Source organism: Lontra canadensis, unplaced genomic scaffold, assembly GCF_010015895.1.
Source record: "Lontra canadensis isolate GAN:19392208 unplaced genomic scaffold, GSC_riverotter_1.0 scaffold2, whole genome shotgun sequence".
Lineage (NCBI taxonomy): Eukaryota > Metazoa > Chordata > Mammalia > Carnivora > Mustelidae > Lontra > Lontra canadensis.
In genome coordinates, this window is record NW_022630996.1 from 67046028 (window position 1) to 67071911 (window position 25884).

At 41.3% G+C, this 25884-nt stretch overlaps 1 protein-coding gene across 1 annotated transcript; it reads left to right on the forward strand.

Moving 5' to 3' along the window:
• The first annotated feature begins 10556 nt into the window (after positions 1 to 10556).
• Positions 10557 to 25082, forward strand: SRI (sorcin). Its single transcript, XM_032875770.1, has 8 exons — positions 10557 to 10637; positions 11595 to 11678; positions 13624 to 13693; positions 19356 to 19399; positions 20218 to 20365; positions 20594 to 20707; positions 21897 to 21955; positions 23565 to 25082. Exons 1-8 carry the CDS (start codon positions 10587 to 10589, stop codon positions 23589 to 23591), a joined length of 597 nt encoding a protein of 198 aa, XP_032731661.1. The 5' UTR covers positions 10557 to 10586; the 3' UTR covers positions 23592 to 25082.
• The last annotated feature ends 802 nt before the right edge of the window (positions 25083 to 25884 follow it).

Below are 25884 nucleotides of genomic sequence, written 5' to 3' on the forward strand. Positions count from 1 at the left end.
CTGTTGGGAACCAGGGTGATCTACAAGACCATCCATGGGAGGGAGGGACAGGACAATCAGACAAGGGAGAGGAGCAGAGCCCATATTGGGCACCCCAGGCATGGGGGACAAATACCCAGAAGATGAATCCCTGCAACATTTGGCTTTGAAAAACAGAAGGTCTTGACTTCACAAGTTCCTACAAACAATGGGGCTTAACGTCTGGAACTTTAATATCAGCTGGCCTGGCTCTGGGAGAGCAGGGAGGAAGACAGAAAATTGAGTCCTTTCCCATAAAGAGACCACACAAGTAATAGTCCTGCTAACACACAGTATAGGAGCAATTTGAAAATTGTCTGGGTTATAAAGGAGATTTGTTTGCTAATCTCAGAGCATGTGCTAAAGGGGCAGAGATCTTTAGGAGATTACTCCAAGGAAAAAAAGAGCTGGTGGGCACCTCCCTTACCCCCCCAACCCACCTAGACACAGGAACACCTGCAGGAAATAGTGCAGCCTTGACACTCTCCACCTAGCTTATTAACAATGCGTCTAGGCCCCACCCCCTTCTGCAGACAGCCCAATCCAACCCACCTTCAGCAGGTGGGTGTGGTTATCTTTCCCTGTCCCCAGGGCAGGAGTCATTTTGGAGTGGTGCTGACACTTGTTGGGGCTGCTTCCACCTGCCATGCTTGAGATGCCCACTTTGGATGAGTCCCAAAGACAGTGAGTTGGAGGGGGTTGGGTCTGCAGGAAAGTATGGGAACAGGGGTTGGTGTGTTAGCAAGGTTTGCACAGGTCTGTTGTGGGAGGGGATGTTGGAGCCACTAGGGAAAGCTCCTGCTGAATGTGGGTAGGATTGGGCACCTGGGTGGCTCAGTCTGTTCGGCTCAGGTCATGATCTCAGGGTCATAGGATTGAGCCCTGGGTTGGGCCCATGCTCAGTGCTGAGTCTATTTAGAAATCTATCTCTTCCTGTGACCCTCCTCCGACTTAGGTTCTCTGAATGAATGAATGAATGAATAAAGTCTTTTTTAAAAAAAATACAAAGGGTGACAGAATGGATAAAAAAAAGCCAGACCCATCAATATGCTGCCTACAAGAGACTCATTTCAAATCTAAAGACACATGAATACTGAAAGCAAAGGGATGGAAAAGGATTTATCAGGCAAATGGAAGTGAAAAGCTGGGGTAGTCATACTTATACAGGACAAAATGGACTTTAAAACAAAGACTATACCAAGAGACAAAGAAGGATACTATATAATCATAAGGAGAAAAAAATCCAACAAGAAGATATAACAGTTATAAATATTTATGCACTCAACATGGGAGCACCCAAATATATTAAGCAGTTAATAACAAACCTTAAAAAAGTAGTCAATAGAACACAATAATAGTAGGGAACATTAATACTCCACCTACTCAATAAACAAATCGTCCAAACAAAAAACTAATAAGGAAATGGGGACTTTGAATGACACGTTAGACCAGATGGTTCTAACAGATATATTCAGAACATTCCATCCTAAAACAGTGGAATACACATTCTTTTCAAGTGCACATGGAACATTCTCCAGAATAGATCATGTGTTAGGCCACAAAACAAGTCTCAAGAAATTCAGAAAGACTGACATCATACCATAATCGTTTCTGACCACGACACTATGGAACCAAAAGTCAACCACAAGACAAAATCTGGAAAGACCATAAATGCATGCAGGGTAAATAGCATATGCTACTAAACAGTGATCAGGTAACCCAAGAAATCAAAGAAGAAAGCAAAAATACATGGAAACAAATATAAATGAAACCACAATGGTCCAAAATCTTTAGGATGAAAAAAAGTTGTTCTAAGAAGGAAGTTTATAACAATACAGGTTTATACCTCAAGAAGTAAGAAAAATCTAAAATAAATATCCTAACCTAAAAAAAACCCCAAAAAAACAAACAAAAAAACCCCATAAAAACCAATAACAAACAAAAACCTAACCTGACACCTAAAAGAGCTAGAAAAAGAACAAACAAAACCCCAAACCAGTAGAAGGAAGGAAAAAATTTAAAACATCAGAGCAGCAATAAACAAAATAGAAAATGAAAAAACAGTAAGACAGTGAAACCAGGTGCTGATTCTTTGAAAAGAGCAACAAAATTGATAAACTTTTCCCCAAATTCATCAAAAGAAAGAGAGAGAAAGAAAGAGAATGGACTCAGGTAAACAAAATCAGAAATGAGAGAGAAGTAACAACTGACATCACAGAAATACAAAGGATTATAAGAGAATATTATGAAAAATTATGTTCCAAAAACTGGACAACCGAGAAAAAATAGATAAACTCCTAGAAACATATAACCTCCCAAAACTGAGTCAGGAAGAAATAGAAAATTTGAACAGATTAATTATCAGCAATGAAAGTGAATAAGTAATCAAAAAACTCCCAAAGAACAAAAGCCCTTGGTTTCACAGAAAAATTCTATGAAACATTTAAAGGAGAGTTAATGCTTATTCTTCTCAAACTATTCCAATAAATAGGAGTGGACGGAAAGCTTCCAAATTAATTTTATGAGGACAGTATTACCCTAATACTAAAATCACATAAAGACACTACAAAAACAGAAGAACTAACAGGCCAATATCTCTGATGAATTAGACCTAAAACTCCTCAACAAAATATTAGCATAATATTGCTCATGGTAAATCACCATGATCAAGTGGGATTTACTCCCAGGTTACAAGGGTAGTTCAATATTCACAAATCAATCAATGTGATGCACCACATTAATAAAAGGATAAGAACTATATGATCATTTCAAAGACGTACAAAAGAATTTGATAAAGGGCAACATCCATTTATGATAAAAACCCTTAATAAAGTAGGTTTAGGGGGAACATACCTCAACATAAAAGTCTATATATAGAAAACCCACAGTGAACATCATACTCAATGGTGAAAAGTGGAAAGCTTTTCCCCTAAGATTAGGAGCATGATAAAAACTTTCTGTTAAAAGAAAATTGAGATCTTAATCCGGCAAATGTTATTGTTCGTTTCTTCCTGATACGTTAGATGCAGGCTTAATCCAGCTGCAGGAAATGGGAAAACAATGGCAGTGACTGAGCTAGAGTGGTTTTTTCACCCCTTATCGGAGCAAAGAAGTACCCCCTCGATGTTCTATGGAGTACTCCAATTTCTTATTAAAGTATAACTGACACACCACGTTACATTAGTTTCAGGAGTACAGCACGGCAATTGGATGCCCCTATACACTATGCTGTCTCCTGACAAGTGTAGCTCCATGGGCCACCACACGACACTGTTACAGTACCTTTGACTCCATTCCCTATGCTGTGCCTTTCATCCCTGTGACGTATTCATTCCACAACTGTAATCTACACAGTACTTTATACTAAATTTTTTCTAGTGTGAGAGTCCACACGACCTTTTGTCTTAAAAATAGCATAAAGATGCACTGGGGAGGGTATACCACAAAAGAACTAGATCCTCTCTGAGAAGCATTTTCAGATAATGCCACAATTTAATTGGAAAGAGTGAAATAGTTACATCAGGCTAGGGTTGGGCCTTCAAGATCTTGGGCCAGTCGTTTACCTTTTCCCACCTTCCCCTACCCCTACATCTTTTTCATGAAACAGCATGACCGGAGAAGATGATGGCAACAGTATCTGTGATTGCAGTAACTTGCCAAGATGACTACATCCTATCTATTAACCTCGAGTAGCTCTCTCCCTAACCCATGCTCTGCCGCTCCCCTCAACCATTGTGGTATGGCTGCTAATTCCCACAGTCTTTTGCTCTTAGTACATTTCTTAGTAGTACATGCACTTAGGAAATTGAGACAAATAACAGTATTCTAGTTCCCCACATAACCCATAGCAGTTAGGAACCCCTCTCTTTAAAAAAAAAAAAAATGTATTTATGTATTTTTAGAGAGAGAGAGAGAGCATGAGCAGGGGGTGGGGCAGAGGGAGAGAGAATCCCAAGCAGACTCCCCATGGAGCATGGAGTCCAACTCAGGGCTCCCGAGATCATAACCTGAACCGAAATTGAGTCGGAATCCTCTTCTAACTACAGAGCTTGGGTGTTCTGTTGCTCAGTTTCTCCAAATAGCTTGGGGCTGCAATGTCTATATCTAGGACTCTGTGATTTGAAGGTATAAGGATGAGTTCTTATTCCACTGAAGTTTTTATCAAGTTCAAAAGCAAAGTAGACACAAAGAACAGACTCGATTTCTCCAGGTTATATTTAGAAACGAAGGAAATAAGCAAGTTTCACTCTCATGATTTTAGCAGTCGTGCCCAAAGCTGATACTTAGATCCTTTGGAGGGGTTTCCTTTTCTCTCTCCCTCCCTCCCTTCCTTCCTTTCTTTCTTTCTTTCTTTCTTTCTTTCTTTCTTTCTTTCTTTCTTTCTTTCTTTCTTTCTTTTTCTTTCTTCCTTTCTTTCCTTCCTTTCTTTCTTTCTTTCTTTCTTTCTTTCTTTCTTTCTTTCTTTTTTAAAAAAGATTTTATTTATTTATTTGACAGACAGAGATCACAAGCAGGCAGAGAGGCAGGCAGAGAGAGAGAAAAAGAGAGAGAGAGAGAGGAGGAAGCAGGCTCCCTGCCGAGCAGAGAGCCCAATGTGGGGCTCCATCCCAGGACCCTGGGATCATGACCTGAGCCGAAGGCAGAGGCTTTAACCCACTGAGCCACCCAGGCGCCCTGGAGGGGTTTTCTACCTCTAAAAATTCTTTTCCCACATTTCCCCCTCTGTCTTAATTCCTCAGGAAGCAGTACAATGAGGGAAAAAATTGTGTGTTTGGTTTAATATCTTTGTTATTTTTCGTATCTTTCAATGCCCATGATTTTGAGTTAGGTAGATCAGAGGTCAGATACATGGTATGTAACCTTGGGAAAGGTACTTATGCCTCAATTCCCCTGTCTATAAAATGTGGTAATTGCATCTCCTCCTGAAGGTGATGTTCCCTAAGTGCAATACCAGAAGGAAGTATCTAGTACAACATTTGTCAAGAACTTCAAAAAGTTGCTTATTTCTCTCTCCACCTGCCTTTGGACTGAGTGTCAAAGCCATAAAAGTAAATTTCCTCTATTCACTTCTATTTTTCTAGCGTTCTTATTGAATAATTTTTCCTGATTTTGGGGGGGATTTGACATTCTCAGCCTATGAATAAAGGAACTCATGTTACATGAATAAACATTTAAAAGCTGGTTTTGCATTCATTTTTGTCCTTGAACAGGCCCGCTAGCTAGTACTGTACAGAGTGAGACTGACAAGTTGGGGTTTCACAGTGTTCCTTTTGGATCTTTTACTGAACTACAGGGAAGACTCTGAAGAAGCCACTTTATACATCGGATCCCATCCCAGGGAGGTCATTCCTCAGTGTGACAGCCACTGCTACCCATAGCTCTATCTTAAAAGCAGCAAATAATTTGCTAAGGTGCTGTTCTCCCAGTCAGAGCCGGAATCCTAGAGGGGTTTTCAGCAGTGGTTGCCAAACTACTACCCAAGTGCCAAATCTGGCCCATTTCCTATTTTTGTATAACAGGGAGCTAAGAATGATACATACATATTCTAAGAGTTGAAAAAAAAATGAAGACTAACATTTCATGATACATGAAAATTATACGAAATTCAAATTTCACTCTCTGTAAATGACATTGCATTGACACACACCCATTCATTTGTACATTGTCTGTGGATGCTCACATGTTACAACGGCAGAACTGAGTAGTTGACACAGATACTATATGGCCCACAAAGCCAATTATGTTTACTAAATGGCCCTTGACAAAGGTTGCTGTCCTCTAGTGTGGAGCACAGAATCCAGAGCCAAGATGGCCTGGCAGCCTCGCTCAGCTCTGTGTTTCTTCTGCTTGGGCAAATTCTCTCATCTGTTTCCCCAACTGTATGATGTGGATAATAATACCAACTATTTCATGGCATTCTATAAGGATTAAGCAAATATGTAAAGTGCTTAGAAGAGGGTCTGGCACATATTAAGTACTATATGTGTCTGGTGTTATTATTAGTTGCCACAATTTTTTTCATAAACGAAAGCAGGAGCAGCTTACCAATTTGTTAGCAACAGTGATAAGAATTTCACCTGTAGCACTTCATTAAATTTCATTCTTTACCAGTAGAGTAGTAGGAAGATGTCTAGAGACAAATGAAATGACAATTAGCATAGTTGCTTATCCAGAAAACTCATTTTGCATACTTACAAATATTTCACATGCTATATGCCCTTTCAAACTTGATTTTTGAGAGAGCTTACATTCAACTTTGAGTTCAGTGCTCCCTATCTATTCTTATAGTCAGTTACCTCTTTCTGAAGAAACAGACTTCAAAGCTGAGGTCAAGTAACAGAATAGAGGGCCCCCAAATAAATCCATGCATATACAATTACTTGATCTGCCACAAGAATGCCAAAAATACACAACTGAGAAAGGATGGTCTCTTCAACAAATGGTGTTTGGAAAACCAGATATCCCCACACAAAAGAATAAACTTGGACTCTTATACTTAAAAAGTCCAATTTTATTATACTATACATTAAAATACTATACATAAAATACTTATACTCTACATAAAAATCAATTTAAAATGGATTAGACTTATGTAAAACTGAAAACTATAAAACTCCTAGAAGAAAACATAGGTGAAAATCTTCATGACATGCTCTTGGCAATGACTTGATGGCTATGACACCAAAGGCATAGGCAACAAAAACAAAAATAAACAAGTAGGGCTACACCATACTAAAAAGCTTCTGGACAGCAAAGGAAAGAGAATGAAAAGGCAAACCATGGAATGGGAGAAAAAATATTGCAAACCATATACCTAATAAGGGGTTAGTCTGAAAAATATATAAGGAACTCCTACAACTTGATAGCAAAAAAATAATAAGCAAATTTTTAAATGGGCTAGAGAAGCCAAAAGAAACATGAAAAGATTCTCAACATCACTGATCATCAGGGAAATGTAAATTAAAACCAGAATGAGATATCATGTCACACCTGTCAGAATTGCTAAAATCAAAAACAGAAGAAAGAGGGGCACCTGAGTGGCTCAGTTGGTTAAGTGTCCAATTCTTGATTTCAGCTCAGCTCATGATCTCAAGGTCATAAGATCAAGTTCTGTATTGGGCTTCATGCTTAAGATTCTCCCTCTCCCTCTGCTCCTCCTCCTTCCCCGCTTGCATGTGGTCTCTCTCCCTCTCAAAAGAAAAACAAAAACACAAGAAACAACAACTGTTAGTAAGGATGTGGAGAAAAAGGAACCCTCTTACACTGTTGGTGGGAAGGCAAACTGGCACAGCCACTGTGAGAAAGAATATGGAGTTTCCTCAAAAAATTAAGAACAGAATTCCCACATGATCCAATAACTCCACTACTGGGTATTTATCCAAAGAATACAAAACCACTAATTTGGAAAAGATATTTGTACCCCTTTGTCTACTGCAGCATTATTTATGATAGCCAAGTTAGGGAAGCAACCCAAGTGTCCAGAGAAGGATGAATGGATGAAGAAGGAGTGAGATATAGATATATAGTGGAATATTACACATCCATAAAAGAGAATGAAATCTTGCCATTTACAATGACATGGATGGAGCTACAGAGTATTATGCCAAGCAAAATAATTCAGTCAGAGAAAGACAAATACCATCTAATTTCACTCATATGTGGAAGTTAAGAAACAAAACAAATGAACAAAGAAAAAAAGAGACAAACCAAAAACAGAGTCTTCAGTATAAAGAACAAACTGATGGTTACCAGAGGGGAGGTGGGTGGGTGGGTAGGGAGGGTGACTGAAAGAGGTGAAGGGGATGAAGACTATACTTATCGTGATGAGCAGTGAGTAATGTACAGAATTCGGAATCACTATATTGTACACCTGACACTAATATAAACATTTATACTGGAATTAAAATTTTAAAACATTTAATGGGCTAAAGAATTAAATATTTCTCCAAAGAAGATGTACAAATGGCCAAAATGTATATGAAAAAATGCTCAATGTTATTAATTATCAGGAAATGCAAATCAAAACTACACTGACATATCACCTCACACCTGTCAGGGTGACCATTACCCCCCCCCAAAAAAAAAAAACAAAACAAAACCCAAAAATAGACAATAAATGTTGGTAAGCATAGGGGAAAACTGGAATTCTTGCGCATTGTTGGTGAGAATGCAAAACGGTGTAGCCACCATGGTTTCTCAATTAAATTAATTTAAATTTAAATAAAATTACCATATGATCCAGCAGTCCCACTTCTGGGCATATATGCAAAATAACTAAAAATGAGATCTCAAAGAGCTATTTATACAGCCATGTTCATTAGAGTGTTATTCACAAGAATCAAGGTGCAGAAGCAACTCAAATGTCCATCTATGGATGAATGGATTAAAAATGTGGCATATGGGGCGCCTGGATGGCTCAGTCATTGAGCATGTGCCTTCGGCCCAGGTCGTGATCCCAGGATCCGGAATGGAGCCCCACATCGGGCTCCCTGCTCAGTGGAGGCCTGCTTCTCCTCCCACTCCCACTTCCCCTGCTTATGTTCCTGCTCTCTCTCTCTCTCTGTCAAATAAATAAATAAAATCTTAAAAAAATATATGGCATATACATGCAACGGAATTTTATCCAGTTTAAGAAGGAAATCTCATCACATGCTACAACATATCTGGATAAATTTCCAAGGACATTATGCCAAGTAAAATAAGCAATCACAAAAAGACAAATACTATATTATTATAATTATACGAGGTCTCTGAAGTAATCAAGCTCACAGAAACACAAAGTAGAATACTGGTTGCTAGGGCCTGGAGGGAGGAGGAAATGGGGAGTAGATGTTCAACGGGTATAGATTTTCATTCATGCAAGATGAAAAGTCATAGAGACCTGCTGTACCACACTGTACATATAGTAAAAAATATAGCATTATACTCTTCAAATTTGTTCAGAGGGCTGATCTCGTGTTTATTGTTCTTACCATGAAAAAATAAACAGAAACAACCCCCAGTGGTCAAAAGATTCATAAAATTGCTTTGGTATTTGAAAACAGTAATCTACTTTCTAAATCAAACGTAAAACGGGTAATCTATAGTTTATTTGATATGTAACAATAGGGACTACGAAAATTATTCTCACAATTCAAGACTTTGGTTTTTGGAGTCCCATTACCCAAAATTAGGACTTGGAAAGCAGTTAGAGCCTAAGAGAAAAACAAGACCTTAGGGGGAACACAGCCCAGGAACTCAGAATGGAGGAACCCTGTTCCCTATGGCGAACAAGCACATCACCCTACTCCGCAGGTGCTCCAATATTTGTTAAATGTTGGTGACTCTCAATTTTTCTGCGCAACCGCCAGAGCGAATACTGTGAATGCTACTCCTCAGTGAATTTCTTAAAACGATAAAATTCAGAAAAAAAAAAAATCCTTTATGACTGAAATGACACGAAATAAAACCAAACGCAAATCTCACACCTCAATTGCTCTCATCGGACGTTTCAACCAGGTGAGAAAAATGACGAGAACCATTTTCTCAATCTACCTAAGGGAATAGTTCTAACCCCCCAGCTTCCTGAATAAATACTGACCAGCACACTCTTAACTCTAAACTTTTCAGGTATAAAAAGTAGCTGAGGGGCGCCAGGGTGGCTCAGTGGGTTAAGCCTCTGCCTTAGGCGCAGGTCATGATCTCAGGGTCTTGGGATCAAGCCCCATATCGGGCTCTCTGCTTGGCGGGGAGCCTGCTTCCCCCTCTCTCTGCCTGCCTCTCTGCCTACTTGTGATCTCCCTCCGTCAAATAAAGATATAAAATCTTAAAAAAAAAAAAAAAAAGGAGCTGAGTAATTTTTGATCGAGCCACTGTTTTGCCTGAATCATCGAGATAATTCAGACAACTCATTTTCTAAGAACCTGGGCGGGGTTGCCCTGCCGGTAACTGCCCTCTGTCCTCCCCAAGCCACGGCACGCCCAGCTCAACCAGGACCTGACCGTGTCCCCTAGCAAGGAAACACCCCGGGTGCCGTTCAGTGAAATGTGCAACCGCAAGCCAAACGCTCTTTCGCACGCAGTTCCTGAAGTTTATTCCTGTTTTCCAAGGGCGTTTTCGTATTTTGATTTTTCAACGCCTCCTTCCCTCACAGGCATCTAAGAGCGGCCCCACAGCATTCAGCCCATTCCTCACAAAACCGTCCCCGGCTTAGAGCCCGGCAGCCCTGACTAATAAAGTTGTTTAAAACGTTTCAAAAGTATCAGAATAAAGCCCGAGTAGGAAGAAATAAAGAATCCCCGGGGCACCGTACTGGTGTTGGAATGTGCCATTCGCGCCGCGGGGAGGAGAGGCACCGGTGAGCTCGGCGTCGCAGGTCTCAGGCGCTTGGGGAGCGGCGCTTGCGCACGACCTGAGGCCCGAAGGCGCAGGGGCACGCGGTGCGCTCGCAGGGGGCCGAAGCCCGAGCACAGCGCGGTGCTTGGGGCGGCTCGGGCGCGCGTCCCCCGCCGCCCGCGTGGTGCGCTCCGGGGCGGCCCCGGCGGGAGGGCGAGGGCGGCGGCAGCGGCGGCGGCGGCGCAGTCTGCAGCATGGCGTACCCGGGGCACCCTGGCGCCGGCGGCGGGTACTACCCAGGCGGGGTAAGTGCAGCCCGCGCGGGCTCGCGGCCCGGGCACGACCCTGTTACACCGTAGACGCCGAGAGGCCACACTGGGCCGCTTCTCCGAGGCGACTCCCCGGGCGCCTCCCGCCCCCGGCTTTTCCCTGCCTGCTGCCTCGCCCCAGGCCCCTGTCCTTCCGCTTCATCCTCGGGCTCCCTCCTTCTCCCCGACCCTTTACCCTGCGGGTGGCTGCTTGGGTTCAAGACGCGGGTGGATTTTGACCCAAGAAGCCCACCCTGTGCCTGGGATGCGCGGCGTGAAATTGTGCGAATTGGGTATTGGCTTCCTCTCCCTCCCGGTTTCCCCTGAGAGCAACAGCCATTTTAATGTCGGATGGTCCGGGCATCCACCTCCCTTCTTTAAAAGCAAAGAAGAAAAAGTCGGGGAAAGACCGCGGGGAGGCGGGGGTGGGCGTGGAGGTGGGGAGAAGCCCTCCGGGGAGAAGACCACCTCGCGCCGCGCCAGGGATGCGCGTCGTCGTGGAGACGGAATGTTCCTTCGCCGCGTCTCCCCGCCCAGGTGCTCGCCGCGACATAGTCCGACCGAGACACCTAAGCTGGCCTGGGCTACACCTGTCTCAGAACGTTTTGAAAAATACCGTAAATGCTAGGAAAGTGAAAGAACGATTCTGAGTCCTGCTCTTAAGTTGCTTGCCTGGGTTACATTTAATCAGTAACCTGCAGGCTAATAGGGATTTTTAAAGTTGCTTCACTTCTGCAGGTGTCACTTCCAGGACAACTCATTTTGGTCCAAGCTGCCAGTTTTTAAATTCTGCTTGGGTGAGAATAATTGCAATTAAAGCGTGCCGGGTGGTGAGGAGGTGATCCATCCGTGTGAAGGGCGGGCAGGTGCCAGGCTTTCCACAAAAGCATTCAGTGGTGAGAGAATAAAACTGGATTCAGCGGGAATGATGGTTTTGTGTTTGTCGTTTTACAGTATGGAGGAGCTCCCGGAGGACCTACGTTTCCCGGACAGACTCAGGATCCGCTCTATGGTTACTTTGCCGCTGTAGCTGGACAGGTTAGCTTTTCTCCTTAATATTAAAGAATTGTCAGAGTCTGCGTTTGTATTAGGCATTGTTAGAGTGGGGTGGAAAAAAAGAACTTGTCCTCTGGAAGAGAATCCCTTTGCTTCTGTAAAAGAAAAAAGCGAGAAGGAAATGTATAGTTGGTTACTTATCTCTGAATATTCAGAACAAATTAGGACTGTTACCTGTATTTATGTTAGTTCACTTGACAGATAAATTTGTGATTGAATTAGGGTCCCATTGAATAGGAATAGGGGGCTGTAAGTGTACTGTGAAGGTACATAGAGCAGAAAGATGTTTTTAGAACTCTGAATTGTCGGAGTCTGAGGTGGTTTCCAGAGAAGAAATTCCACATCTGGTGAACACTAAGCCCTTGTTTGTACACCTTAAAGACACATACCGGTAATTACGTGGTCAGATTCTAAAGGACACTTTCTTTAGGTTGAATTTGGCTGTTATCAGTTACCCTTAGGAAATAGGTACTTAACGTTACAAACTTACCAGCTTCAAAATAGGAAAGTTACTACTCCTTTAGTAACAGGAAGTTAATCTTGTGAACAGTTTAGTTTCTCTTTGATGCTGATGCTGTTTTAGGTCAGCTCTTCTATGACCTTATAAGGTGTGGTGGTCTGGGGACCGAGAGAGAATGAAGGTTGGCTCCCTCCTGGAGACCTTTCAATTCTCTACCTTGAGGTGTACGACAGATGGTGGTGTACATTGAGGGAGGACGCTTCCCTAGCTCCCCAGGCCACTGTGTATGGTAAATACACTGCTGGTATAACCCAGAACTACCCAGAAGGTATGTTGGCCCTTAGGAATGCCACTTAGCTTTGTGTTGATGAAAAGAAAGAAATAACACAATCTCCATATGAAGATAATATCCAGTATTCTGGGATAAAAACCCAAGACCACCTTTCAGAATAGCATTCTAAGAAATATAGTTCAAGAAATTGAGTGGAAAATTGAGTCTAAATTCCCTTTAAGTATCTGCTTCATCTGTTAATGATCTGTATCTTTGAAACCACAAGACAGGGCAAAGCTCAAAACTTGAGTTCTTAGATTGCCTTGCCTCCCGCCCTGTAAGTGACCCCACCTGCTTAGCTTGCAGCGGCCCTGGCCTACATCAGCATATCCATTGTCTTTAAAATTATTGATCCTGCTCCTCAGTTAGAATTTACTATACAGGAGGACTTAAGGATTTGGGTATTTTATTTTTAAATCTCTAAATATAACATTATCTGGTTCTGAACTTGGTCAGACAATCAATAAGCCCTGGGAACCTGTGTCATCCAGATTTAATTGTGGTTCTGGAAAACCATTCTCCGCATCATAAGCCAAGGGGATCACGAAGGCCTCTCTTTGTTTCATCCAAGCGTTTTGTTTGAATATCAGCTGTGTACCCTGCTCAGTCCTTCCACTGCCCCCATTAAAAAAAAAAAAAATTATGTATCAGTGGAAGAAGCTGAATTCACCTCAGTGTTTTATTAAAAAGAGGAACCTTGTACTTGAAAATATAATGCCAGATCTAATTGAGGAATTTAGAGGAAATGATGAAAAGATACTGGTATTACTAAAATATAGGTGTAAACGGCTTCCTGACTTTGAATTCTTATGTAATAATTATTTAAAATAGAGTCTGAAATTGAATGCCGACTTTACTTATGCACCAAGAAATATATTTTTTGTTTAAGGCCCTAATTGTGCATTTGTGGGAGAGGACTTAACAATTTTGTCTTTCTTTCATCATTAAATTATTTTTGAAAGTAGAATCAGGAAAGGAATGCCTATTTTTGGAAGGCATTCCTTTAAAAAAAAAGTCTCATGCATGAAAATGCTCATTTCTTGGTCATTATTGCTGAAATAATATACTGAAAGTGGAGCACTAGAAGGTACAAATCACTATTATAATTTCTCTTCCAACTTTTTCCCCCCCAAAAGGATGGGCAAATAGATGCTGATGAATTGCAGAGATGCCTGACCCAGTCAGGCATTGCTGGAGGATACAAACGTGAGTTGACAGTCCCAGAGTTTCTCTAGAAGTACTCTTGTGTTTCATATTTTAACTGTTACTTAATGATGATAGCCTTCAGTGACACTGGGCTTTTCTGATCTAGCAAAAATTAGAATTGCCAAAGCTAATTTCAACTGTTTATTATCAAATATGTTGATTTGGGGGTGTCTGGGTGGCTCAGTGGGTTAAAGCTTCTGCCTTCAGCTCAGTGCATCGGGCTCTCTGCTCAGCAGGGAGCCTGCTTCCTCCTCTTTCTGCCTGCCTCTTTGCCTGCTTGTCGTTTCTGTCTGTCAAATAAATAAAATCTTAAAAAAAAAATATGTTGATTTGAACACAGTTGTGAATAAGTCATACTATACTACCTGCCTGGCAGTTAGTGGGTCTCTTGGATTGGGAGCCCTTAGAAGCCATGAGACAGTCTCCATGGCCTCCTTCGAAGATGATGAGGTAAGGTGCTGAAATGAAATCCTCCAGGTCCAGTGTCATCAATGACAGGAGCTAACATTTACGGCTGTTTCTCCAAAGCGGACTCTGTCCTGAGCCTCATGGCACTTAGGGTTTGGGGTGGCTGGTCCTATGCAGCTGGTCCCTGAGTGACCTGCCCCAGGTCTAGTTCTGAGTGGCTGGTCCTGTCCCCCTCTCCCACCCCTGGTCCTCAGGGAGCCAGTTTGCACTCCTGCTCTCTGAGTCAGCTGCTGGCCATGTGAATGCTTGTCGTGACACCCCACCCCCCTGAGTCTTTCTTCATCTCTCTTTTCACTTCAGAGATCCTGTGCAGGCTAAGTCGGAAGTGCCCTTCCTAATTTCTAAACTCTTCGCACTAGTCTTCCTTCTCCTTCTCCTCAGTTGCTCAGAACCTGGATCTGCTGCCCTGTAATTCCATGCTTACACCACCTTCCTGCCTTTTGAAAGAGCTCCTTGCCTTGAGTTGCAGAGGTGCTGCATCCAGACGGGGCTCTCTCATCGTCCCCCACACTACCACATGCTTCTTCGTTTCAAATCAGATCTTGACCATGACAAACACGCAAGGTAGAGAATAGTGACTTGCCAGCTTTGCCAGTGGTTTATTGAGACAGAACATCGGCGTGAAACCTTCGCTGTCGGTAAACTGTGGATTAAAAGGCTCAAACTAGAAGTGACACCAGAAGGTTTACAGTGGCATTTTTAAACTGTTCAACATGGCATATTTATTGGAGGGCTCTTTTTTTTTAATAATATTTGCATTTCTATTTCAATCATCCTTTCTTTTATGTGACCTCAGTGTCCTATTAATATTTTCTAGTTGGAGAAATTAATATGAAAGAGGAACTTTTTGCATTTCTCATTTAATCTGGTCCTTTAAAAAAGAAGCACTTTCTAGATAGGGGATTTTTTTTTTTTTCCTGTTGTAGGAAATACATTTATATTGTTCATTGTTAACCACCTCAAGCAGTCGGGGCTAGTGAACAAAGAATCCTGGTTTAATTACAGGGTTTATGAGAGTGAGTTATGTCCCAACATCAAACTATTCTTCTCTATGCTTTTGGTAGAAGAGGTGTGGCAGGTTTTAAAATCTTACTAACAAATGGGTTGTATATCCTTGGAGAATAGTCATTTTAAACATTTCCTATGAGGAAATCATGGTTAGTGATGGTCTTGGATCATGGCGTTCTAGGGAAGACATTTCCTGAGTCATCAGAACCATGTGATTGACTTCATTTGCTTACTGTCATCTAGTTGTGGAGGCTGTAAGGAACCACTGAACCATCCTGCTTGTGAGGTTTATGTTGCAAAAGGTAGACAGCCATTGGTGTTTTTTAAACCCAGCTTCTAAACCAAAAAGCACAGATGCAGGTGAGGGGTGGACGGCTATTAGTACCTATAGGCAGCTTCCGCAGGCTAAAAGGAAGCAATCATACCCAGAGGTAGGGTTGATAAGGGAAGTTGCTCTAGACTGTAAGACAATGATTCAGCTTCATTTTTTCCCTTGAGTGTAGTTGCTACTCTGTGGTAAGGTTGAGAGAAAGAACTAAAGGTAGGGTTTTCCTGCTGGGTCCATTACATTGTGGATTTCTACCAGAAGAAAAGATGTATGAGGCATTCTAGCAGATTGAACAGAAGGGAGAGAGTAAAAGTAAAATTACAGCAAAGATCCTTTTCTTTTTTTTTTTAAGATTTTATTTATTTATTTGACAGATCACAAATAGGTGGGGCGGGGAGCAGGCTCCCCGCTGAGCAGAGAGCCCGATGTGGGGCTCGATCCCAGGACCCTGAGATCATGACCTGAGCCGAAGGCAGTGGCTTAACCCACTGAGCCACCCAGGTGCCCCTACAACAAAGATTCTTTTGAAATTATTTGAAATAGAATTAGCATTCATAAAAGCAATTTCTGGGGTGAACATTTTCAGCTAAAATTGAGCAAGAGATTTCCCTACCCAAACTTACTAGACATTGCTGTTCTAGTTCATTAGAACTATGTGGAATGGTGAATTTTCTGTTCATTCACTTTTATTTACTGCGCATCTCATTCCTTCCCTTTTAAATCCTTCTCACAAATGATGACCAGATAGCTGGGCTTCTGACGTCACTGTCCGACGGCGCCATTCATAGCCCTGGGACACAGGGAAGGTGTTTGCTTCACAGCCCCTCAAAATCCTTGATTTAAAGTCAAACAGCTGGGTCTACTTAGTGGTTATCAGGCCTCTAGAGCACTGGTTCTTAAACTCAAGCGGTGTCAGCATCACTGGGTAGCTGAGTCCTGCCCTACAGTTCTTCATTCAGAAGGTCTGAGGGGAGACCTGAGAATATGCATCTCTAACAGGCTTCCAGATAATGGTCGTCCAGGTTGACCAGCTATTTTTTGTTGTTTTTGTTTTTTGGGGGGTGGTTAGATTTTATTTATTTGACAGAGAGAGACACAGCAAAAGAGGGAACACAAGCAGGGGGAGTGGGAGAGGGAGAAGCAGGCTTCCTGCTGAGCAGGGAGCCGATGCAGGGCTCAATCCCAGGACTCTGGGACCATGACCTGAGCTGAAGGCAGACACTTAATGACTGAGCCACCCAGGTGCCCTGACCAGCTGTTTTCATGTGACTATAAATCACCTGAGGAGCATATTAAACTGCAGATTCTGATTTTGTTGGTGTAGGTTAAGGGCTGAGATTATGCTGTTCTAAAAGCTCCTAGATGATACTAACACGGCTGGTTCAGGACTCTCACTCAGAAGAATGGTGGTCTCAGCCTTGGCTGCTCACTGGAACCATTGAGAAGCTTTAAAAAAAAAATTGCCTGGGTTCCATGGTCAGGTATTTTGATTTAATTCTGTGGTTCTGTGGTTATGACTGTACTTAATACTGTATTGTATACTTTAAAATGGCTAAGAGAGTCAATCTTAAAAGTTCTCATCACACACATGAAAAAGTTAACTATGTTAGGTGATGGATGTGTTAACTAACCTCATTGTAGTTACATTTTGCAGTATATACATATATCAAATCTTTACATTGTATACCTTAAACTTACACAATATTATTTGTCGATTATATCTCAGTAATCCTGGAAAAAAATTGTTTGAGGTACAGCCCCGGTATCAGGATCTTTGAAAGCCTCTGGGTGATTCTGATAAGTACCCAGGGCTAAGAACCACTGGTCTAGATTGAAGAGGCTTCATACCTCCACACAACTTAGAAGTCAGAATGAAGAACCAACCAACTCTTTCCCAAAAGTGTGGAAAAGTGTTGCCTCCTGTCACTTCAGAGAACTGTATCTGTGGATTAGATGGAGTTCTGAAAGGCCAAAAGAGAAATAGTTCCCCACCTTTTATTTCAGATTCCAGGATATGCCAGACACAGGAATCTGTTAAAAGCGGAAAACCTGGGAGCCTGGGTGGCTCAGTCATTAAGCGTCTGCCTCAGACTCAGGTCATGATCCTGGGGTCCTGGGATCGAGCCCCACATGTGGCTCCCTGTTATCAGGAATCCTGCTTCTCCCTCTCCCACTCCCCCTCCCCCTGCTTGTGTGCCCTTCTCACTGTCTTTCTATGTCAAATAAAAAGAGAGAGAGAGAGTGGAAAACCTATAGTTTGTACTATTTGGAGACATTACAGTACTAAGAGCTCAGATGTGTTTTAAATTCAGTTTGGTTGGAGATAAAAATGAAGATAATTAGAGCTGTAAAATTCTTCTGTGTGCCTTTTCACACTTGCAGAATTTATGCCAGCTTGGCCCACTGACCCTTGTCACTTCTGCCTTCTATAGCCTGACAGCTTCTCTGTACCTGTGTATTTCTCCAGTCATTGGTTCCCATGAACACAATGTAAGATGCAAGGAATTCTTTATGTGTAATTTGCTAATGCTTAGGTAGATCATCAGTAGGCCCATTAACCAATAAGTGTATTTTCTATTTTTGTTTTCTAAGTGAGCTATAGAAATTCGCTCAGAATATGCTCAAGTTGTACATAAACTCAGAAGGCTTCTGAACAGTGGCCGTCCCTGAATTGGTCATTGTATCTTAACTCAAGAGAGTGCTCTTATTGAACACAGTTCTGGCAAGAGTATTTATCTAGTTTCATATATAAACTTATTGTATGTAGAAACAGGTCAGAAGCTCTTCAAGGAAGGAGGTTACCATTCAGTGCATGATAGTAAAGGGGAAAGAAAGGTAAATGAACTAATGAAATAGAACTAGCAAAACCATCTATTTATAGTCTGTTAGGAGCAGGAATGGAGTAGCCCTGTCTTCCCGCTCACCATGGTGAATTGATCTCAGTATATTTCAGTTTCAAAGGCAAGAAGGTATATAAAACTTTAAAAAGACTCTATCCTAGAAAATGTTATGCATATCCAAGAACAGAGATAATGATGCAGTGAACTACGCACCTGCCACCCAGCTTCAACAGTTAACGGTGTGTTGCCATTTTTAGTTCATCTGTTCATCTGGCTTTTTTCTTTTGAAGCAAATTCAGATATCTTAACATTCCCCACCAACTTCAAAACCATTATACCTAAAAATATTAACTGTACAATACAATACTTTTCTTTAGAATATTTCTTTTTTTTTTTTTTTTAAAGATTTTGTTTATTTATTTGACAGAGAGAGGTCACAAGTAGGCAGAGGAAGGCAGAGAGAAAGGAGGAAGCAGGCTCCCCACTGAGCAGAGAGCCCGAAGCAGGGCTCGATCCCAGGACCCTGAGACCATGACCTGAGCCGAAGGCAGAGGCTTAACCAACACTGAGCCACCCAGGCGCCCCTAGAATATTTCTATTAAAGTTGTTAAAATCAAATTTGGGGGACACCTGGGTGGCTCAGTCGGTTAAGCATCTGCCCTCTGCTCTGGTCATGATCCCAGGATTCTGGGATCAAGCCCCATGTAGCACTGTGCCCCCTGATCTACTGGGAGCCTATTTCTCCCTCTCCTTTTGCCCCTCCTCCCTGCCTGTGTTTTCTCTCTTTCTCTCTAATAAAACCTTAAAAAAAAATTCAAATTTGGGTTCTACAAGGAATCCCCTATATCTGGAAAAAATCTGCTTCAAAGCTCCATGTAATTTAGTTCCACATAAATTGAGTAGCATATAAAAGTAAGAGTATATAAATAGTCACTTCCCTAATTAATTTGAATGTATGCAATGTAATGTGAATTTTTGAAACCGTATTAATATGTTTGTACTTTTCTTGATTTAACAGCTTTTAACCTGGAGACTTGTCGGCTTATGGTTTCAATGCTGGATGTATCCTTTACCTTGATTGCTGTCTGGAGGGTTTTTTCTAACCCAGCCCCCCACCCCAAAAAAAAAATTTCTTCCTAAAAGAATTCATCCAAGAATTAATACCCAGTAAACATAAGATGACAAATGACCACAAAAAAGTTTTCTGAAATCATTAGCTTGTAAGATGTAATTTGGTGTGAAAAAGGAAAGGAGCTTAGTAAACAGAATGTTGGTTATTCAAGAATTCAGGATAGCCTCAGAAGAGACCAAGTATAGAAATCGGGGTGGTCAGGGAAGCTTTTTTGCTCTGTCATCGTTTGCTCTGTGTGATTCACACCTGACCTTCAAGCAGTGGAATTTTTCACATCACAGCTATCAGACTCGGTTTAGCTGGCGCTGACCCTGCACTGCCTTCCGTCCCATCTCATCTTTCCAGAAGTGAAAACCCTGGGTCTGAAAAGACTGTACCAAAAGGGAATGTTAGGGCCAAGACCCCCCCAGACCCCAGCAGCATAGCCCGGGACCCCAGAAAGTACAGCCCAGTTCCAGAAACAAGACCGCTTTTCATGTGTGGCTCACCTGTGGCCACCTTCCTTTCCCGTAATCACATCACACAGATTCTCTTCCCACAGTGAAAATACGTCCTCAGGGTTTTCTCCACAGGCCCTTTTCATTATATCACGAGAGTATCTTTTCATTACATCACACTGAGACGAACATACAACATTTTTAACCTTTTTTAGCAGGAAGAACATTAAATTCGCTTATCCTTGATCTTTGATTTATTCGTTAGAAAATGTTGCAAATTAAAGATGCTCTAATCCTTGATGAGAGTTCAGAGAGATATGTCAGGCACAATGGGTTTCAATGAGTTTAAAGAACTCTGGGCTGTGCTGAACGGCTGGAGACAACACTTCATCAGTTTTGACAGCGACCGGAGCGGCACGGTGGACCCGCAGGAGCTGCAGAAGGCTCTCACCACGATGGGTGGGTACGGCCGGCTCCAGCCACCTGGCCCATGACATTCCTTTGTCATTTCCGAAACTTTACATGAAGGCTGTTTCTGTTGTCTGGAAGCAGTGTCTATTCCTAACTAAACACCTAATACATAATTCCTAGTGCATATTCACAGTTCAAGTGAGTACTCCCAGGCTGAAAGAATTGTGATTATTTTTAATGGTCTTTTTGTTATCCTTTAACTGTTTTCTCCCTCAGGCTTCCGGTTGAGTCCACAGGCTGTGAATTCCATTGCTAAACGCTACAGCACCAATGGCAAGATCACCTTCGATGACTACATCGCCTGCTGTGTCAAACTGCGAGCCCTGACAGGTGTGTTCCTTGAGGTGGTGTTGTCTCCGAGGGCTGGGAAGACACCGTTTGTGGTTCATTTTCCAGTGTTTCTGAACTTCTGTTGTCCGCAGTCTTCTCTTTTTTCCCCCTAACTTCAGGGGCTTTTTAAAACACTGCTATTTAAACGTATCTAGCAGAATAATGGTTCTTTTCAGAAATCCTTTCAGATTCGTGGTAAGTTGCTTTGAAAATAACCTTAACTAAATTTCATAAAAATGTTCCAAAATGTGACCACCTAATTTGTGTACTTTTGGTCAGAATATGAGCAGTATTCTGTGATTTCCCCTAGAATGTAAACTATTTGAAGAGAGAAAATACTCATTTGTAGCTCTCTCTCCTAATTCTTCCTGTTGGAAATTATTTAAATTGGTCATCTGTTTCAGCTATATGGACTTCTTAGATGAGGGTATATCTGTAATCTCTACTTTTCTATTTCCTCTTCTCTTTCTTTTGTATATTTTTCTTGTTCCACTCCTCTCTTTAGTCCTATTCTCTCTCTCTCTTTTTTTTTTTTTTTCCTAAAGTAGGCTGCATGCTGTGCGTTGAGCCCAGTGCAAGGCTTGAATTCATGACCCTAAGATCAAGACCTGAGCTGAGATCAAGAGTTAGATACTTAACCCACTGAGCCACCCAGGCGCCCCAGTCTTTTACTTATTAATACCTGGGTTTGTAATTTTTTTGCATCCTAACAAGAACATGAGAGCAGATTTTTTTGGTTGTTTTTATTTAAGTCAATCCTTTTTAGTAGCACAGAGCTCAGACTGATGGAATATTTGATTACAGCCCATTTGCCATATTAGGGACTCCATCCATCCATTTCCTACTTAAACACTATTTTATTAAAAAGCTTGAAATTCTGTTGTCTTCATTACAACTAAATAAAAGTCACATGGCTTTTACTGACTTTGGGATAAGGTGCTTTCTTCCAGCTCCACATTGAAAAAGATGATTGGATAACTTCTGTATTGTTGTATTACTTTGTTGTATATTAAATCCATTCACATTCATATAGTTGGCTTCTGTGCTGTGGGCTTTTGTTTATGTTGGCTGGTTTTACAAGTTTTACAACTCAGATGTTACTGCAGTTTGAACCCAGTGCCAAAATAATTACCTGTTGTGACTTCAGGTGTTAAAAAATAACCATAAATTTTACTATGATGTTTTACAGACAGCTTTCGAAGACGGGATACTGCTCAGCAAGGTGTTGTGAATTTCCCATATGATGATGTAAGTCTCCGTAAATTCAAAACTGAGTGGATGAATAAGATGTATGCCAGTTGGGCATCCCTTTTGAAGTTAGCCATTAAAAGCATCTTGAGGATGCTGTGATGAAGGATTAAATGATCAGGAGTTACCATTCAAAATTTATTAATTTCATTTATTACTAGTCTTACTTATAGACCACTGTTTGATTTGCATTGAAAGATTAGGTTCAAAGCCCACCTGGTCTCACTGGCTGGGTAACAGGCAGGTTTCCCCGTTGCTCCAAGACTATTTGAGGAGAGGAAGTAGTAACGTCTTCTTCCCTGAGCTATTGGGAGATGTCAGTCAGAAATGTCCTTGGAAAACACCATGCAGATGTTGTGTCTATTTTTGCCTTCATTGAACAAGTATCTCTGTCCCTGGGAAGTCAGTTGAATAGCTCAAAGCTGTACTTGACACATCTATGTTCTTCAGTGAGGATGTAAGACAGAGACTTCAGTCATAGTTTAAAACATGTGTTTACTGAGCAGCCATACTAAATGAGATTGGACAAGGTCACATAACCAATGTGAATGTAGCCAGGTGCCATCTTGGATGGCCACAGTTGGATATACATAACAAAGCTAGGAAGATGTTTAGTTTTTCTGTTTTTCGCTCAGCCATGGATTTATAAGAAAAACACCTTCAGAATGGAAATCACTGTGATAACTGAGTGCTTTAAAAGGTTTCTCTATTACAAACTGCAAGGATGAACATACTTTCCATTTGGCAGCTGCCACAGTTCTTTCTGATCATTTAAAAAGGCTTGTGTGTAAATATGTTTATTTCTTCTGCTTAAAGGTGTGTTTTCATTAGTGTGCATTAGCATCTGTCTCTGGTGCTCATCTGTCACTGTTTCCAAAGACAGAGAGGCCGCCTGTGGAGTGGAAAGTGCTCGGGCTATGGCCTCCCATGGGCCCCATAAGAGATTTTAAATGTCTTGATCCTCAGTTCCCCTCTACCTGAAAGGGATAATCAGCTCGGCTTTGTGGGAGTGCTGCAGGCAGTAGCAACACACAGTGCCTCCCTGGTGTCAGAAGAATGACAAAGAAAATTGAGAGAAAAGCTGAGCCTGTTGGGCCTTAGAGTAAAGCAAACATTTCACAGCAAAATACTGATGCTTCTAAACCTGGGTTTCTGGATTGCTGAGGAAAGGTCATGTATTCTGTTCCTGTGCATACATAGAGTTGCGTGCCAGAATTTATTTTAATAAAGCAGATTTTAGGGGAATAAACTGTTAAAGGTGCTCTGTGAGTGTTGGGATAATACTGTGTCCTCTGGAGGCCCCGTGTGATTGAGCAGTATCAACTCTGCTTACCATGGCCATTTCTAGAGTCTTGACGTATTCAGAATTTCAATAATTCTTTATCCATTCAGGTAAGATCTGCTTTCTGTAAGAAGAGAAGTCCACTGGGCTTTACATTGGATGGCTTCCCCTGTAAAATCAACCTTTCCGCCCATCATGTACTCTTACCTTAGAAAGGGATCTCTTGATCCGTAATTCAAATTAGAGAAACAAAACGTCAGCAGCCTAAAAAGAAGCGACAATTTGTTGCGACGTTTGCAGGATAACGTGGACCTTTCTCTCTTTCAGTTCATTCAGTGTGTCATGAGTGTTTAAATCAAGAGGGAGCTGTATGATCGTGACCAACATTCCGACTGGAGTTTGCTTTTGCTCTCACTCTCTGCCTGCAGTAACGTGTGTAACCTTGCAGTGCTGCTTTTCCTTAATAACTGTCACGATGGTTTATTACTTGATGTACAATGGAAGTTTTTAGTGTTGATGATAAGTTCCTTGGAATTTTACAATGATAAGATCAAGTCTCTTACACCATTTGGAACATCCTTGAGCCATTGTCAGTGATGCCTTATCCTCTGGCTAAGCCTCTTTTATGTAAATTTTGGTGTGCAGAATGTTTAAGTCCCGTGGTATATATTTTTCACTGGTTAAAAACCTTTTCCTCAGACTTCAGCTCTTGTCTCTTCCTGGAAGAGCTTTTACATGGTATTAAAATCTTTATGTATGGAGTATTTTTATCATGTAAATGATTAATACTCACATGGATGCACACAGGAACAAAAACCCATGGTTTTTGTTAATCCACGTCAGGGTTCACTTTAGCGGAAACTTAGCACTGGCTTTTTCAGGCTTACACATTTTTGATGGCCACGTGATTAGACAGGGAGCATAAGTGATTATTTTCTCCTAAAAACTCACTGAATCATTTGAGTGGCAAATACGTTCTGTCACCAAGTTCTTCATCATCACCTATGTAGACCTTTGTTAGCTCTACTTAAAAATCTTGTAAATTATGAGCTTTACTATGTAAAAAAGAAAACGATTAAAAAAATAGAAACCTAAGGAAATACAGGAAAATATTAACTGTGGTCATTTTGGCTTATGAGATTCCAGGTGACTGGAATTTCCTTTATGGATTTCAGTGATTTCCACATTTTCTATACTGTGTGCACTTTCCTTTTAAAATCAGATGATAATGTTTAAAATACTGATCAGTCCATTTTGATATGCCATGTGTTCACACTCACATTAAAAAATAGACACAGCAAAAGGACCAGACTGAGAGGACCACGATGTTGGTGCTGCCACCACTGGGAGTCAGAGTCAAGAATTATTTTTCTTCCTTCCTACTACTCTTCCAAATACTCTGATAAATAAGTATTACACTTGTAATAGAAGACTTTTTTTTTTTCTTCGAATTTTTAAGCCATGTGCTTTTAAGAAAGATCTGGATTCTCCTTCTGGCTGCGCCTCTTCCTGAATATGTGATTTAATCTCAGATACTCTTGGAGCCTCAACTTCCTCATCTTGGAGAAGATATTAATGCTCACTCCATGGGATAGTTCTGAACATGAAAAAATGTGTTGGTATAATAGGCACCAGTAATGTTTCTGTTTGTTAAATTTAAAACTGGCCTGGTTTGCTCTTTTTTGCAATAGCATAACAGACGAAATCAATGAAATTCGCCTCTTTTCTCCCTGTCAGCAGAATATGTGTCTTACTTCAGGGCACAGCGTGAGTGTTACCATTCAGATGATCAGTTAGTTGTCAACCAATGAAAAAATAAAGCATTTCTAAACATCTTCAACCTCATTTCACTTAGTTATTTTTTTTCCCAAATATTGCTAAAATCTATTAATTTTGTAAACATTTATTCAACCTTAGCTATGTATCTATGTCAAGTATTCACACCTGGGCTGCATTATCAGACCATGAGGCAGCCTGCTTTATATGAGTGGTGATTCTAGGTTTCATTCCAGATACAGTTCATGAGGCCAGAAAACGTGGCTTGCGCCTGAGCTGTCCAACAAAGGGCCAGAGAGGGCTCAGGATGAAGAGGGAGGGTTACCTTTGGAGTCCCAGCCCCTGCTGTTGGCTTCCAGCTCACCAGAATCCCATGAGGAAGTGGCAGTTTAAGGAAATGGTAATTCCCTGGGTGACTCTAATGTGGTAAGGAAGAAGGCCAGCCCCAAGGTTACTGACCCTATTTGAACTATCCTACCACTTTGGTTAAGTCCCAAGGTATGCTGCTGCATCCGTCTTGGGTTCTGAATTTGCTTTTTGGATAAATGCTGAAGTATCAAAAAAACTGTGTCCCTGGAAATATTCAATTAATTCCATTTTAACCTCACAGCAAGTCTTCTCTCCTCTACTTCTGCTTTCACGGTTTCTTTCTGAAAGCATGGAGCCTAGTCTTCAGTATGTCCTGCACTTGGAAACTTTCCTTCCCCTTGACAAATTTGACGTATCCATCCCCTTTCTTTAATTACAGCCAAAGTCTTCATTACAAGCGAATCTCAGGTTGCCTTATTTCTATTTTATGTGGGTTCTGTGTTTCATTCATTATATACTTTCAGTTGCAGGTTCACTCAATTCTTAAAACAGTTTCTTGATC

Coding starts and splice junctions, on each gene's coding strand:
- SRI (XM_032875770.1), top strand. CDS start 10,587: ATGGCGTACCCGGGGCACCCTGGCGCCGGCGGCGGGTACTACCCAGGC. Junction 13,694..19,355: donor CATTGCTGGAGGATACAAAC/GTGAGTTGACAG, acceptor TTGATTTAACAG/CTTTTAACCTGGAGACTTGT. Junction 20,366..20,593: donor GAAGGCTCTCACCACGATGG/GTGGGTACGGCC, acceptor TTTCTCCCTCAG/GCTTCCGGTTGAGTCCACAG.